The following is a 16,963-nucleotide window of genomic DNA, read 5'->3' on the forward strand; positions in this document are numbered from 1 at the left end:
AAAGGGATAGAAATGGCTCAGCAATCTCCGGTATGGCATCCCTAGTCTTGGCTGAATCAAACTGGCTGAATCAGTACTAAAAACTACAAAGTGCCACTGAGTGGCCTCAGACTCCAGCTAACCTTCTGGTTGGCTTTGTAGGGGAGCAATATTTGACCCCCCAGCCCCCCAAAATGTCTCTTTGGCATGTGGATTATTTCCAACTGAAAACAATCAAGATCCAGAAGACTCCAGAATAATTTTTAATCTTCCCCCAATTGTCTAAAAAATATTAGATAAAGGGCTTGTTGATATCTGCAGAGAAAGTCGGCTAGGTGTAGTCAGGGAAATGCAGGCAGAGCCTAGAGATCCGAGTCTACTCTGTACCACTGTCTCTATCAGACCCAGCAGATATCAGTTTATCAAGCATTTGTTTTTCCATCTCCATGTGAATTCCCTCCTGCTCCTTTGAAGTCCCAAACCACTACCTCAACATCCTCCTTTGTCTCTAGCTGAAGACAGTATTTAAGGTAAAGACTTTGGCCATTTTGATGAGCTACTCAGTTTTCCTGAGTTGCTTCCATGTATACATGTTATACAACTTTTATTTGATTTCTTCCTGCAAATCTGTCTCATGACAATTTAATTCTCAGACCCACCAACCAGCCAAAAGAACTTAGGAAGACGATAGAGGAGAATTCTTTCCTCTCTGACAGCTCTGATGAAGTAAAAATGCACATTCTAAGGCAAGTCAGAGAAATGTGTACATAATTTTTGTTTCTCTTCCTTTGACATCCTCTCTTCCCTCTACTGTGTATTGTGTATCTCTATTATGCCTCAACCAAACTTCCCATCAGCAGAAATGTCTACTGAAAAACAAAGAGACACATTCTTCTAGCATCAGCAAGATAAATCCTTAGGAAATAACATTCCTTCTTGTAAGGGGCTCACCATAATGACCCCTGACACACCACCAACTGTACATGTAGATCTGGTTTGTTTACACTGTCAAAAATACATTATTCAATGAACAGCTCTTGGTCTCAGAAAATTACTTGACTGTGCTTTGACCTTTAAAAGATAGAACAATTCCAGAACTTTCTGAGAATCTGTTTCTGGGTTATAATCCTTAGTTTGGTTCAAATAAGACCTTCTATTTAATTCTTATTCTGGGTTATAATCCTTAGTTTGGTTCAAATAAGACCTTCTATTTAATTCTTAGATCAACTGATTACTTTTTTCATCGACAGATTCCACAAGTTTCACCTGATACAAGTTTCCGCCTTGGCCCATTTGGATTTCTTAGGCAAAAGTTGAGCATTCTATTACTTTTAATAATTCTATCCTGTATTTTGTCTGATTGAGATTTTTGAGCTCAAATTACTCCGCCAATTGAAAGTCATGCTTACAGAGTTCCAGATTTTGTTGAAGGAGAGACTGAAAAGGAATCCAGATGGATTAAGCTAAGAGAAGTTCTAATTGTTTTTACTGATTGGTGATTTAGTCGCTAAGTATCTGACTCTTTGTGACCCCATTGACTGTAGCCTACCAGGCTCCTCTGTCCATGGGATTTTCCAGGCTAGAATACTGGAGTGGGTTGCCATTTCCTCCTCCAGAGCATCTTCTCCACCCAGGGATCAAACCTGGGTCTTCTGCATTGCAGGCAGATTCTTTACCAATTGAGCCACCAGGGAAGCCCATGTAAATTTTATGAAATGCAGAAGGCAGCACTTAACACTGAAACATTTTAAAAATTATGGTGCTATGCTTTGTATTGTACAATTGTACAATATATACTATACTGTACAATTTGAGAAGTCCAAAAGAATTCTCAGATGAAAGTGGAAGTGTACTAAAAAAAAATGTGATATCCTTATATATGAAATAAAGTCTATATTTCTATGTTAATACCTATATTATAATTTAAATCAACGGATATTTTCCAAATATCACTGACTCTATTTAATCTGTAATAACAGTGCATGTGATTTCCCAGGATTTCCTCTTTTTGGAAAGTAGAAGATTCTGTCCTTTATTTTAGTTTCAAAATAAGATATGGAAATTACTTTTCTATCCCTTGTCATAAAATAAAATATCTACTCTCTCTAAAAAAATTATACTTAATTGAATGACATCAAGGGAAAACTAACCTATTTCTTTCCAGAAAATCTAACTGGACTAAATGGACCCACAGAATCGATCATCACTGACTGAATTCATTCTGATGGAGGTCACAAAGCAGCCTGAGCTTCAGGCTCCCCTTTTTGGAGGCTTCCTCATCATCTACACAATCACAGTGGTGGAAAATGTGGGCACGACCATCTTAACTCAAGTGGATTCCCGGCTATACACACCTATGTACTTTTTTATCAAACACCTGGCTTTCATTGATCTTGGTAATTCTACTGTCATTTGTCCCAAGATGCTGGTGAATTTTGTTGTGGATCAAAATACCATTTCCTATTATGCATGTGCCACACAGTTGGCTTTCTTCCTTATGTTCATTATCAGTGAATTTTTTATCTTGTCAGCCATGGCCTATGACTGCTACTTGGCTATCTGCAACCCTCTGCTGTACAATGTTATCATGTCCCAAAGACTTTGTCATATGCTGGTAAGCATTTGATACCTCTACAGTACCTTTCAGGCACTCATGTTTACTATTAAGATTTTTACATTGACTTTTTGTGGCTCTAACGTCATCAGTCATTTCTACTGTGATGATGTTCCCTTGTTACTTATGCTCTGCTCAAATGCACAAGAAATAGAATTGTTGATCATACTGTTTTCAGTGTTTAATTTGATCTCTTCCCTCCTGGTCATCTTAATGTCCTACATACTGATCCTGACAGTAGTATTTCAAATGAGTTCTGCAGAGAGCAGGAAAAAAGCTTTCTCCACATGTGGTTCTCACCTGATGGTGGTGGCAGTGTTCTACGCGTCTCTACTATTTGTGTATATGCAGCCCAACTCCACTCACTCCTTTGATACAGATAAAATGGCCTCTGTGTTTTATACTTTAGTGATTCCCATGCTTAACCCCTTCATCTATAGGTTAAGGAACAAAGAAGTAAAAAGTGCCTTCCAAATGGTCTTAAATTTGCCTGGAAAATCCGTGGATGGAAGAGTGATAGGCTGCAGTCCATGGGGTCGCTAAGAGCGGGACATGACTGAGCGACTTCACTTTCACTTTTCACTTTCATGCATTGGAGAAGGAAATGGGAACCCACTCCAGTGTTCTTGCCTGGAGAATCCCAGGGACGGGGGAGCCTGGTGGGCTGCCATCTATGGGGCTGCTCAGAGTCAGACACGACTGAAGTGACTCAGCAGCAGCAGCAAACTTTGTATCTAATATCCAATAATGAAATAAGAAATAGTATTTTAATAAACAATGATTAAGGCATATGTCACTTGATGTTTCTAAAAAATATATATCATTCTTCTTGGCTCCAGAGCAAAAGCTCATTAAAATACACAGAGAAATAGATGGTTTCCTTTGTATTCAGTCCAGTTAATTTTCATACTTTAAATCTCAATGAAATCTCACTCTCTTCCCCACATTCCTTGCTGTTGATTCAATGTTTCCTTTAATGATTCCACAGAACCCTGAATCTATCCCAAAGGAAGCTCTTATTAAACTCTACTTAGTAAACTATGTGTCTGTTTCTGCGAAGCTTTTTGTTTGTTTTCTAGGAAGGTGTCCTTTCGATCATTTTGCATTGTATTTCCTGAACATAAACAAATGTGTGTAAATCGAGTGAGTCTCTTACATATAGCAGACATTTGCATCATGATTAAAAAAAATCATTCTACTCATCTCAACCTTTGGGAAATGTAATCCATTTTCATTTAAGGTAATTACATTATAAGATTTCCTTGCATTTGTGACTGAAACTAACGTGGGCATGCCTACAGTGAAAGGCCATAAGTCTGTTAAAATAATGATCATGGGATTGTGAGCTAAACAATCCCAGAGACCACACAGAACAGGAAGACATCAGTGTTCCAAAAAGCCAGAGAGCGGAATCCTTGTTCCACACCTGGGCATCCAGTAGACACCTCAGAGGTACAATAAAAGCTACTTTAGACTCACATAGTTTGAAAGCAAGCCTCAAAAGGAGCTAGTTGATCCTTGTTTAAAACATTTAACATTCTTTTAGGAAGACAACAGGAAATTGCAGCACTCATTATTCTGTATTTCTTCACAGTATTTAGCATCTAGTCACAAATACTAGACATGTGAAAGCAGGAACATGTGACCCCCACCCAGGAGATAATTAAAACAGATCCTGAAATGTCAGTGAAGATATAATTAACAGGCAAGGACTTTAAAACATATTATAAATATGTTCCATATACCAAATCATTTAATAAAAACACTAAACTTAGGAACAAAATATTTATTGAATGAGCCTAACAGCGTATTGTGTTCTGAAAAAGAGATGATGGCTACACTTAAGCACATCTCAGTGACGGCACTCAAAGAGCAAAGCCAAACACTGAATAAACACCGCGAAAAGAGCTTCAGTGGTCTGTAGAACAACAGCAACCCAAATACTGTATACTTAAGGGTAGGAAAGTGGAAAGAAGAGATCACATATGATTGAAAAATCAATGAGAGAAATGTTGGCCAGAGTTTTTTCCAAACATTAAAAAAGATAATCCTAAGATATAAAGAGCTAAAATAATTCTAAGCAGGATAAACAGAAAGGAAATTACACCAAAGTATGTCATGTCAAGTTTCTGAAAACTGAAGATAAAAGCATTAATAACATAGAAATGAAAGATATAGATGAAGATGAACAGATAAATAAAAGAGTTATCACTGATCTTTTTGCAGAAACAATATGTCATAAGACATTGTTTTGTGTCAACCTACAATTTTATATCCTTCAAAAACATTCTTGGTTAACGAATGCTATGTTATCAAATATTGTATAATCCTTTTCTACAAAGTCATTTTTAATTTACTCATACACTGTGTGCATGTGTAACATATCTAATATGTGCATTAAATTGTGTAACTGAGATGCTGACAAAAGTATATTTATGTTTTCCAATGTTTAGTGATATTGCATAGTTTGTTCAATTACACCAGGGAATGAAATACTTTTGACTTTTCCTAATGAGACATTTGGAGAATAACTAAGATATCCAAGGCACTCTCCCTAGGTAATTATGTTCAATGTTTGGGGTTTGTTTTTTTTTTAATCTTTGAATCAGATCTAAATTTTAACAAAATGAGTCTCAAAGGAATAGAAAAACACTTAAAACCATTCTGCAATAGACAAGGAGGATTGAAACAGTAGGAAGTCAATGCAAATTCTCCAGTAAGGTAAGTAGAAAACACTGGTCTGCAAGTTTCTCAGGGAATACAGCTCAAACCCAATCATCACCAAAGATCTTGAAGGCATTATGCTCTGCAAAACTGTTTCTTCCCTTTCAGTATACTTTTCTGATCAACAAAATTAACGTGTGGGACAGACCTTTTGTATGGACTCTGATGCAATGCATTTAGACTATCTTAGCTTTCCAAATGAACTTAAAGCTCTCCCATCTATTTTAACAAGGATCTTTCTCTATCCTTGCTTATCGGGTGCCTCCCTTTCTCCATTTTTCATTGCCTGTGTGCTCAGGATGACCATGATAGAACAGAAGAATGCCATGTTTGTGAGAATATATTTTGAAGAAAGTTAATTTTATTTGAATCCTAATTCTGCCAGTTATTGTCTAGGTGATCTTGATTAAGCTATTTTATTCTTGACATGTAAATGGATTATGCTCATATAGTTGACCCTTGAACAACACATTTTGGACTATATGGGTCCACCTATATGCAGATTTTTTTTTCCTCAGCAACTACACCACTATGTTTACCAGTGATGGTTGGCCAAATCTACAGATAGAGTATCCCCAGTGGATAAGGAAGATGGACTATGAGACTTTAGCATCTGTAGAATTTGTTATCTTCAGTGGATGCTGGAACCAATTTCCCACAAGTACCAGGGACAACTGTGCTATTTATTTTCTAGAGTTATTGTGTGGGTCATGTGAATTAATACATGCAAAGTCCCTGGCAAATTATCAGTTCCATATCAGTGCTTGGTATTCATTTGCATTCTTCTTTCCAGTGGATCTATTTACATGGATCTTCATAAATAACCAGATTCATAAATAATCAGAATGACTACCTTTTTTTTTTTTAAGAAGAAGGATGTGTGATTGGAAGACCATTAGAGGTGATTCAGTTCTCAGAAACAATCAATATGGCAAATGAGGATTAAGATATTAATAGCAAAATTTGAAAATTAAGACATTATAGCATTGAATTTTGTATTGGATAAACAAGCTGAGCTTATAGTAAATGAGAAACATTGAAATTTATGTTTAATTATCAGGTTTTCTACTCACCACATCATTCATCAGTCTACCAACAGAGAATCTTTTTATTATTCCTTGCAACTTTGAACAGATAAGACAATTGTCAATAATATAAGGTTTATTGTCTGAGTGTAGATGATTGTTTTAAAAATTATCTGAACATTTTTAAAAAGTTCAAATATAATAGACAGATCTTTGGATATATTTAAAAGACCATGTGAAAACAAGCAGGCCGTAGAAGCTGTATCAAAGCAATCATTTCAAAATGTCTTGTCCCTTTAAAGCAAAATTTCCCAGAGTTTCCATGAATGTGCTTTGTGCTGGTCTCAGCCTGTTGATAGTGACTCTATCAGTGAGCACTGCCTGTGGGCTCTCAAGTGGGCCCTATTATTGGTGGTGAGCTGCACAGACATGTCCCTGGCCAGAGCCAGTGCTGTGACTGGAAGAGCACTTGGGATTCTTTTACGATTGCAAGATGCATCCAGCAACAAGTGTCAGGTAACTTTGAAAAACAAGCCTTGTTACATTCTGGGGGGTACGTGGCACACCCAGGGCCACACAGAGAGGTTAAGGAGAGAAAGAGAGAAAGAATGAGAGTAAGAGAGGACAGCGTGGTTCTGGCTTTGTTGTGATCAAGGATGGGGTGTCTACATTAAATTTTTATTGGTTAATTTAAAACATAAGAGCAGGAATTATAAAATTCAGAAAGGGAAAACTAGGGTCAATCAAGCTGGCAGTTACTTATATCATTCAGGGCTTTCTAAAAAGGAAATTTCATAGGACAACCCAGCTATTTATCTAAGTGTTTAGCTAGAAATATGTTTATTTGAGATGTATATCTTTGAAATCTATTGTCTCAGCAATGAAAAGGTTAATATCAGAACTTACATAACAATTTAAAAAGCTGATCATTATGCACTTACATTGCAATGTGAATATAGGTAGGTGTAGTCTTGACCTGATGGGAAGATGAATCTGTATTTATAATTTTAGACAAAGAAAATGACTCACATATCATGTATTAAATTCTCCTAGATGATAGCATTGCAAATACAAAGTATTGATTTTATACCCAGGTAACCAGGATGGACCCCATGGAGAAACACAATCTTACTGCCATGCACAAAGTGACTGAGTTTATTCTTACGGGGATCACAGACAGTCCTGAGCTGCAGGCGCCTCTCTTTGGAATCTTCCTGGTCATCTACTTGGTCACAGTGACAGGAAATCTGGGTATGGTTATCCTGACCCATTTGGACTCCAAGCTACATACTCCCATGTACTTTTTCCTTAGACATTTGTCAATTACTGATCTTGGTTACTCCACTGTCATTGGCCCAAAAATGATGGTCAACTTTGTGGTGCACAAAAATACGATTTCCTACAATTGGTGTGCCACCCAACTGGCGTTCTTTGAGACTTTCATTATCACTGAACTCTTCATTCTATCAGCAATGGCCTATGACCGCTATGTAGCCATCTGCAAACCTCTTCTCTACGTGGTCATCATGGCACAGAAAGTGCGTTGGGGGTTGGTACTTACTCCCTACCTCTACAGCACCTTCGTGTCAGTATTTCTCACCCTTAAGTTATTTAAATTGTCCTTCTGTGGCTCTAATGTCATCAGTTATTTTTACTGTGACTGTGTCCCTCTGATATCTCTGCTCTGTTCTGACACACATGAGTTAGAATTGATCATCTTGATCTTTTCAAGCTGCAATTTGCTATGTTCCCTCTTGATTGTCCTTGTATCCTACTTGTTCATTCTTGTGGCCATTCTCAGAATGAACTCAAGCAAGGGGAGGTACAAGGCCTTCTCCACCTGTAGTTCACATCTGACAGTGGTGGTCGTGTTCTATGCGACATTACTGTTTATGTACCTGCAACCCAAGTCCAGCCATACTATTGCTGTTGATAAAATGGCCTCTGTCTTTTACACTCTGGTGACCCCTATGCTCAATCCATTGATCTATGGTCTAAGGAACAAAGAAGTACAAGATGCTCTGAGGAGAACTTTAATTAATCGATGCAAAATTCCCAACTAATATCTTAATACAAGTTGCAAATGTAGGTCCAAAATCTTTGTATAATGCTCTATCAGTCCAATGAAAACATCAAAAATAAAAATGTTTTACCACATTTTTTCATCTTTTTCAGGATAAAATGCTCCCTTTCATATCTTCCATACTCTTCTCCACTTCACCTGAATAAACTTGGTGTCAGATGATTAAGTCTCAAGTGATTTTCAAGATCATATTGGAACCTATGTTATTTATAAAGAAGGAAAATCATGCCAAATTTTGGGTCAAATTCAGACTTGCAGAGGTTAAAAAAGTATTTATTAGTCAAAATGGAGTACAATGGACCAAAAATTAGTGCTATATATGTTAAAGCAGGCACTGTACTAAAGGTAAAGAATATTAAACCATGAATAATGTGTAGACTAGACAAGAGGCAAGAAAGTGAATAAGCTTATGATTATAACTGAACAAGTTATTTCAAGAACATATGCAATATAGAAAACAAAGTATGCCTCTCAGAATTAAACTTTCAGTCAGGTTGAGTTAATATTTTATATCTCAGGGATAAAGCGGGGATTTTGGAAGATGTTTAAATTAAGAAACATGAGAAGCCTACTGGCTAACCCTGAGTCTCCCTTGACAGAGTCACATGCTATAGTTAGTTTTGATTTATGCTAGCTTCATGATAAACAAGTTTATTTAGGATTAGCAGATTCAAGAAAAATGAGTTATCTGGTCACATTCTTGTTGTTTTTGTTGGTTTTCAGTTCACTAAGTTGTGTCTGACTCTTTGACACTCCATGGGCTGCAACACACCATACCTCCCTATCCCTCACTGTCTCCCAGAGTTTGCCCAAGTTCATGTCCATTGAGTCAGTAATGCTATCCTACCATCTCATCCTCTGCCACCCTCTTCTCTTTTTGCACTCAAACTTTCCCAGCATCACGGTCTTTTCCATTGAGTCTGCTCTTTACATCAGGTGGCCAAAGTATTGGAGCTTCAGCCTCAGCATCAGTCCTCCCATTGAATATTCAGGGTTGATTTCCTTTAGGATTGACTGGTTTGATCTCCTTGCAGACCAAGGGACACTCAAAGGTCTTTTCCAGCACTACAATATGAAAGCATCAATTCTTTGGTGCTCAGCCTTCTTTATGGTCCAACTCTCACATCCATACATGCCTACTAGAAAAACCACAGCTTTGACTATACAGCCCTTTATCAGTAAAGTGACATCTTTGATTTTTAATACACTATCTAGGTTTATCATAGTTTTTCTTCCAAGGAGCAAACATCTTTTAATTTCATGGCTGAAGTTACTGTCTGCAGTGATTCTGGAGCCCTACAAGAGAAAATCTGTCACTGTTTCTACTTTTTTTCTAGTTGCCATAAAGTGATGGGACTGGATGCCATGATCTTTGTTTTTTGAATATTGAGTTTTAAACCAGCTTTTTCACTCTCCTCTTTCACCCTCATCAAGAGGCTCTTTAATTCTTCTTTCTGCCATTAGAGTGGTGCCATCTGCTTATCTTATCTGAGGTTGTTGATATTTCTCCCAGCAATCTTGATTCCAGCTTGTAACATCCAGCTTGGCATTTCATGTGATGTGCTCTGCATAGAAGTTAAATAAAGAGGATGACAATATACAGCCTTGTCGTACTTCTTCCCCAACATTGATCCAGTCAGTTTTTCCACATAAGGTTCTAACCGTTGCTTGTTAAATCTTATACAGGTTTCTAAGGAGAGACTGGTCAGGTGGTCTGGCATTATCATCTCTTTAAAAATTGTCCACAGTTTGTTGCGATCCACACAGTCAAAGGCTTTCAGTTAATCAATGAAGCAGAAAGAGATTTTTTTTTTCCTGGAATTTCCCTTGGCAATTTGATCTTTTGTTTCTCTGCCTTTTCTAAACCCAGCTTGTAATCTGAACGTTCTTGATTCAAGTACTGCTGAAGCCTAGCTTGAAGGATTGTGTGTATACAGTCATTTACTAAAGTGACATAAATATTTTGCAAATCCATGGCAATGATAACCTAGGTTAGAAACGATTGGTACATTCTAGGGCTAACTGACCTTTCATCATGTATTTTGCTTTCTTCCTCAGCTTGTATACACAGATCCAGTATTTTGCATGAACTCTGTGCTAACAAAACGCTTCATCCTTTGTACTTACTCAGGGCTTCCCTGGTAGCTCATGGTAGAGAATCTGCCTGCAACGTAGGAGAACTGGGTTCGATCTCTGGGTGGGGAAAAATCCCCTGGAGAAGGGAATGGCTACCCACTCTAGTATTCCTGCCTGGAGAGTTTCATGGACAGAGGAGACTGGTGGGCTACAGTCCATAGTGCAAAAGAGTCAGACATGACTGAGTGACTAACACACAGCAAATGAACTGATTCCTTATACATTAGTTGTTTGAATAGACAATTTTTAGATTTTAAAAAGGTTATAAACACTACCCCAGTAATTTTGATTCAGTCTAGCATTCAAAGTGAAAATTTTGGGGAATTAAATCAAAATATGAACCAGAGTCTCTTTATCTTCAGTTAAGTTCAGTTCAGTTGCTCAATCATGTCCGACTCTGCGACCCCATGAATCGCAGCACGCCAGGCTCCCTGTCCATCACCACTTCCTGGAATTCACTCAAACTCATGTCCATCGAGTTTGTGATGCCATCCAGCCATCTCATCCTCTGTCCTCCCCTTCTCCTCCTGCCCCCAATCCCTCCTACCATCAGGGTCTTTTCCAAAGAGTCAACTCTTCACATGAGGTGGCCAAAGTATTGAAGTTTCAGCATCAGTCCTTCCAGTGACCCAGGACTGATCTCCTTTAGGATGGACAGGTTGGACCTCCTTACAGTCCAAGGGACTCTCAAGAGTCTTCTCCAACACCACAATTTAAAAGCACTAATTCTTCAGTGGTCAGCTTTCTTCACAGTCCAACTCTTACATCCATACCTGACCACTGGAAAAACCATAGCCTTGACTAGATGGACCTTTGCTGGCAAAGTAATATCTTTGCTCTTTATCTTAGACGCATGTATTTTATTTATTTGCCCCTTCTTTAATGTACTGCCATTTACTTTATTAAGAAGGTGTTACCACAAAAGGAAAAAAAAAAAAAACAAACTATCCCTGTGAGATGGTGGATATGTTAATTAGGTGATTATGATAATATTTCACCTTTATACATGTATATCAGAATATCATATTTGCACACTGGAAATATATACAAATTTTATTTATTAATTTTAACATTATAAAGATAAAATTTTAACTTTTAAAATGAATCAATGAAATAAAATATAACAAATTAAATTAAAAAGCACACAATTGCATTCTCCAAGAACATCAATTTTACTTGCTACAGTATCTTTGAATCCTGTCTGTAAGTATATTTATTGTCATGAATAAATTTTATTTTTTAGAGCAACACTTTATATTGTACTGTAGACATTTTTGGTCACATATTTTCCCCAAATTATATCATTTCCTTTACTTTTCACAATCCATAAGTGAAGTTAAATAATACTGAAAGCATCTTTAGTTTCATCCACATAGGAAAGCATTAAAAAACCATGATATGTCATATTCCCTACAATTTACTTTCCTAATTTGAGAAAGCATCACATTATTCTTCTTAGTTAATAAAAGTTCCTTTTTAAAATTTTTATTGAAAATTAATACAGTGATACATGGCAATCAATAAAATGATACATGATACAATACTATTATGATGATATTAAATTAATGCCTTGAATTGATTTTAGCAGGGCAGACTTCAACAAGCAAGATTTCTACAGCAATACCCTCAGAATAATTATGTTTGTCAGATTATGACACTTTATCACAGTATACAACTGTGGAGTGCACATTGATCTCTTTTTATTTGGATATTCTTCAACTGATGGACCTAGTTGTTGGCAGATTTTAATTTCTTTGCCACTATAATAAGTGCTGTAATAAATAGCTTTGTACTTACAACATGATACATTATTGCTTTTTGTTTATAAAATAGATGCATAAGGATTCTTCCACATTCTAACTGTGTTGTTGGTAAATTATTTACCTATTTGTGTAATAATTTAAAATAAAAAATAAAATGCTAATAAAAAGTACTATGCTTTGTGATAGAGCGTGGAGCAATTCACTGTAAAGTGACACTGAGGAACATTTCAGGATGGTGGAAATTCTCTCTTATTGGGAGCAGTAGTAGCATGTCATCATTTTTCAAGGTCAGCATACATACTTCACATTTTTTTATATTTTATTGTGCCTAAAATATACATTATTAATGCCTTTAAAATGGAATATGACTTTTTCAATACTATTTTTGCTTTTTTTAGACACTTTTCTAGAATTTTTATATAATCCATATAGACAAAGATTTAAAGGATATATAAGTCTATTAAATATATATCTATAACTCATTGCATAAACTTCCAAACTGTATACATAGCTTGCAGTATTTCTCTATACTGATAATACTGTCATGACAATATTAACTTAATACCTTGAACTGACCTCATCAGAACAGACTTCAAGAAGCAAGGTTTCTACAGCAAGACCCTCAGAATAATTGTTTTTCAGATTGTGACGCTTTGTCATTATTGGGCCAGGCAGAACCTCTTCTCTTATTTATTTATTTTTTCTTCCAAGTTGTTGTGGGCAGAATTGTGTCCCACCAAAATTGGTATGTTGAAGGCTCAATCCACAATATCTCAGAATCTAGTGTATTCAGCGATAAGGCTTTTTAAAGAAGTAATTAGTTAAAACAAGTTATTAAAGTGAGCCATAATCCAATACCATAAGTGGTCTTATAAGAAGAGGCTAAAACACATACAGAGACACCAGACACTTCAATGTACCCAAACCGAGTGACAATCACATGAAGATACAGCAAAAAGGGGACCATCTATGCAAGGAAAGAAGGGTCCATCATATGCAAGCAAAGGAGAAAGGCCCCAGAAGAAATCAAATCTGCTATTCTCTTACTCATAGACTTTATTTATTTGTTTAAGATTTTTTGATATGAATGCTTATTTGCTCAGTTGTGTCTGCCTTTTTGTGACCCTTCGGACAGTAGCCCTCCAGGCTCCTCTGTCCGAGGGATATTTTAGGCAAGAATTCTGCAGTAGGTTGCCATTTTCCTCCTCCAAGAATCTTCTGACCCAGAGATTGAACTCGTATTGGCAAGAGATTCTTTGCCTGCTGAACCATCGCGGAAGCCCTTTTTGATATGAACTGCTTGTAAAGTCTTCACTGAATTCGTTACAGCATTGCTTCTGTTTCATGTTTTGCTTTTTTTGGACCATAGGCATGTGGGATCTCAGCTCCCTGACCATGGATCAAACCCACACCCTCTGTGTGAAGCCTTAACCAGTGGACAATTAAGGAAGTCCCTTGATCACGGGCTTTTAGACTCCAGAACTGAGAACACATATTTCTTTTATTTAAACAAACCTGTTTTTGGTATTTCTGTTATAGCTGCTCAAGCAAATGAATACATTTTTCATCTTTATTCATTTACCCCACGAGGTAGGCTTCCCAGTGGCTCAATTGTAAAGAATCCGCCTGTAATACAGGAGACACAAGTTTGATCCCTAGTTTGGGAAGATCCCCTGGAGAAGGAAATGGCAACCCAACCCACTCCAGTATTCTTTCTTGGGAAACCCCATAGACAGAGGAGCTTGGCAGGTTACAGTCCTTGAGGTCACAAAAGAGTTGGACATGACTTAGTAACTAAACAACAACAAAACCTTACTAGATAACCATCCAAATGTATTTAGTGTGAATCTACTCCAACTTCCAGCTTTAAATTTAAGGCCCAAAGGGGAAAATAATATGACACACACACAAAAAAATGTTGTTTCAAGGAGAACTTAAGCCCCAAGGCTGTTAATTTCTCCAGGGCATCTTTCTTTCTACATGATTCTCTTAGTCTTTAAATGCATGAAAATATATGTCTAAAATATTTAGTGTTTAAAAAAATTGTGTGAAAGGAAATTTATAGACATTAAATAAAAGCTTTAGTTTCAAATATTATATTTGATCCTTGCCTAGAATTTATCTTCTACATTTTTTTCACCTGAAATACAATTATAAAGGATTAAAATAATATTTTTAATATAGAATATTTTTGGAGGACATAGCTTCACCTTTAATATCCAATTTATCCTATTCTTGAAATAATGACTGTGCTAAATTGCATTCTTTGAAGTAAAAGTAGGAAACAAAGAGAAATAGTGTCATATAGAAACAAAATGTGTAGATGGAATTTGTTTTTCATTGTTAGTCCATTGGTTTCTAGTTCTTCGGTTTGCATTTTTGAAGTTACTTTGATAGATACACTTAAATTAGATGTCATGGAGTTGAACTCATTTCAATAATATAGGTCATAGTGCCACCAAAAAAAAAAAAAGAAGACGAAGAAGAAGACTGAAGAGACGTCTGGTTGAACTCCTAGGGGGACATCTTATCAAACAGCAAATCCCAAATGGCATCTTCCCAAAGGATGCAAAAGACAATATGTGGATATTAGAATCACCTGGGTTTTAGTTAGGTTCTCAAAGGTTTATAGAGCCCCACCAACTCTCACTGACACAGCCACGTACAAATTCTCACTAAGAGGCTGAAACAGGTGTGCCTTAGAGGTGGGTAGGAAATATTTATCTTATTTTGGTATAATGGCCTTCAAAAGATTGAAATCTACACCTCAAAGTGCACCACTTCCCTTTCATTTTGGAAGGCATCAGACATTATGTGTTATCAAATAATACAATATTTAAGTAATGGTTATTTCCAAGATTTATAACATTTTTGGAGAAAACAAGTTACTAAAAACTAGCTGTTTATATTTCAAACTTACAACTGGTATCATTAGATATTATATACTTATACCACTATTGAAACAATGGATTTTTGCTCACTGAGATTATTTATATCATAGTTTTGTTTCTGCAATACTAACTAGAATGAAAATTCATCTTTCACACACAAACACAAAAACACTTGTGAAGGAAAACTGAGTACAGAATCACCCAAATTTTAAATGATGGTTCTTTTTGAGAATACAGTGATATACCATCAATTTTCTCAAGAAAATTTCCATTAACTCTGGTAATATATTCAATACAATAGAGGTGAATATATATATATATACACACACACACACATATATACACATATAAACATAATATATAACCAATGTTATAATAATATATATTTATATAAATCATCTGTGTACAATAAAATTAATCTGACAACATTTTACTCAAGAAGTTTTCAGAAAGAAGACTTCAGTTTGAACAGACAGTGCATAAACAGGATCAAGACATTAAGAACTGCAGACCCCTAAATTTCTGGTTTGATAAGACAAGGCTTTCTGTAACATTCTCAAGGAGAAAATGAAACCCAGGAAGAAAGAGAATGCTCATTTACTGGAATGCTTTTAGTTCAAGTAACCCAAAATAAAATATCTGAAATAAATTTACTTTAAAAAAAATACTGGCCTTATAATTTTATTTATTTATTTATTTATTTAAATTTTATTTTATTTAACTTTACAGTAGTGTATTGGTTTTGCCATATATCAAAATGAATCTGCCACAGATATACATGTGTTCCCCATCGTGAACCCTCCTCCCTCCTCCCTCCCCATACCATCCCTCTGGGTCATCCCAGTGCACCAGCCCCAAGCATCCAGTATCATGCATCAAACCTGGACTGGCAACTCGTTTCGTATATGATATTATACATATTTCAATGCCATTCTCCCAAATCATCCCACCCTCTCCCTCTCCCACAGAGTCCAAATGGCCTTATAATTTTATAATAAAATAAATTTCTAAGTACGTGGAGAAAATTATTTATGTATATGTATATATTATTACTCCTCCTTAGTCATAAGGATTGTTGCTAATTTAAAGATAATTCCCCTCTCTTTTAGCCTTCCTGTTACTCATTGGTGCCATTAAGAAGATTGAAAATGCCTAGAGTATGATCAGGAATGACATTTTTCAGTACAAGTTCAAGTTTTGTAACCTCATTTGAGGTTACATTCATTTGCAGTTTCTGGTAGCATGGGGCAACTGCTGCAAATGATGAGCAATCTTTTTTCAGATAATAAGGTACCTCTCACCAATCTATGTATTTGAAGAATCAATATGAATATGGACACAAAAGGCCAGAGAGCCTAATAAAATCCAAATTCCTTACTTTGACACATTATCTTCTGCCAGAAATGCTGTAACACTTGCTTAACTTATTCTTAAAATTTTATTCCTCCCTTCCAATTTCTATCCTTTCCAATCATACAATTTCTATCCTTTCCAATCATATAATTAATTATCTTTATAACAACAAGAATAATTTTTTTAATTTAAAGCTGACCTTATTATTCACCCTCATTAAAACCTATCAGTTTTACAATTTACTAGAAAAAAAATTCAAATATTTATTGTGACCTAAATTATCTGATTTTACTGATTTTATTTTCAGATTTTCAATGTATCCTGGTATAAGCTAGTAAGACAAGAAAAATAATGTGAACCTGATTGTAAAATGTATTGAAAATGAAGCTAAAGAT

At 36.0% G+C, this 16,963-nt stretch overlaps 2 protein-coding genes across 2 annotated transcripts; both read left to right on the forward strand.

Annotated features, from left to right (window-relative positions):
* The first annotated feature begins 2,161 nt into the window (after positions 1-2,161).
* LOC102398272 (olfactory receptor 8K5-like) lies at positions 2,162-6,954 on the forward strand. The gene is given in 2 exon segments (XM_045163044.1): positions 2,162-3,106; positions 6,691-6,954. Coding segments are annotated over 2 exon segments (1,209 nt in total).
* Positions 6,955-7,445: 491 nt separating this feature from the next.
* LOC112579613 (olfactory receptor 8K1-like) lies at positions 7,446-8,405 on the forward strand. Its single transcript, XM_025266339.2, has one exon. The coding sequence runs from the start codon at positions 7,446-7,448 to the stop codon at positions 8,403-8,405; it is 960 nt and encodes a 319-aa protein (XP_025122124.2).
* The last annotated feature ends 8,558 nt before the right edge of the window (positions 8,406-16,963 follow it).

This window comes from Bubalus bubalis, chromosome 16, assembly GCF_019923935.1.
Source record: "Bubalus bubalis isolate 160015118507 breed Murrah chromosome 16, NDDB_SH_1, whole genome shotgun sequence".
Classification (NCBI taxonomy): Eukaryota; Metazoa; Chordata; class Mammalia; order Artiodactyla; family Bovidae; genus Bubalus; species Bubalus bubalis.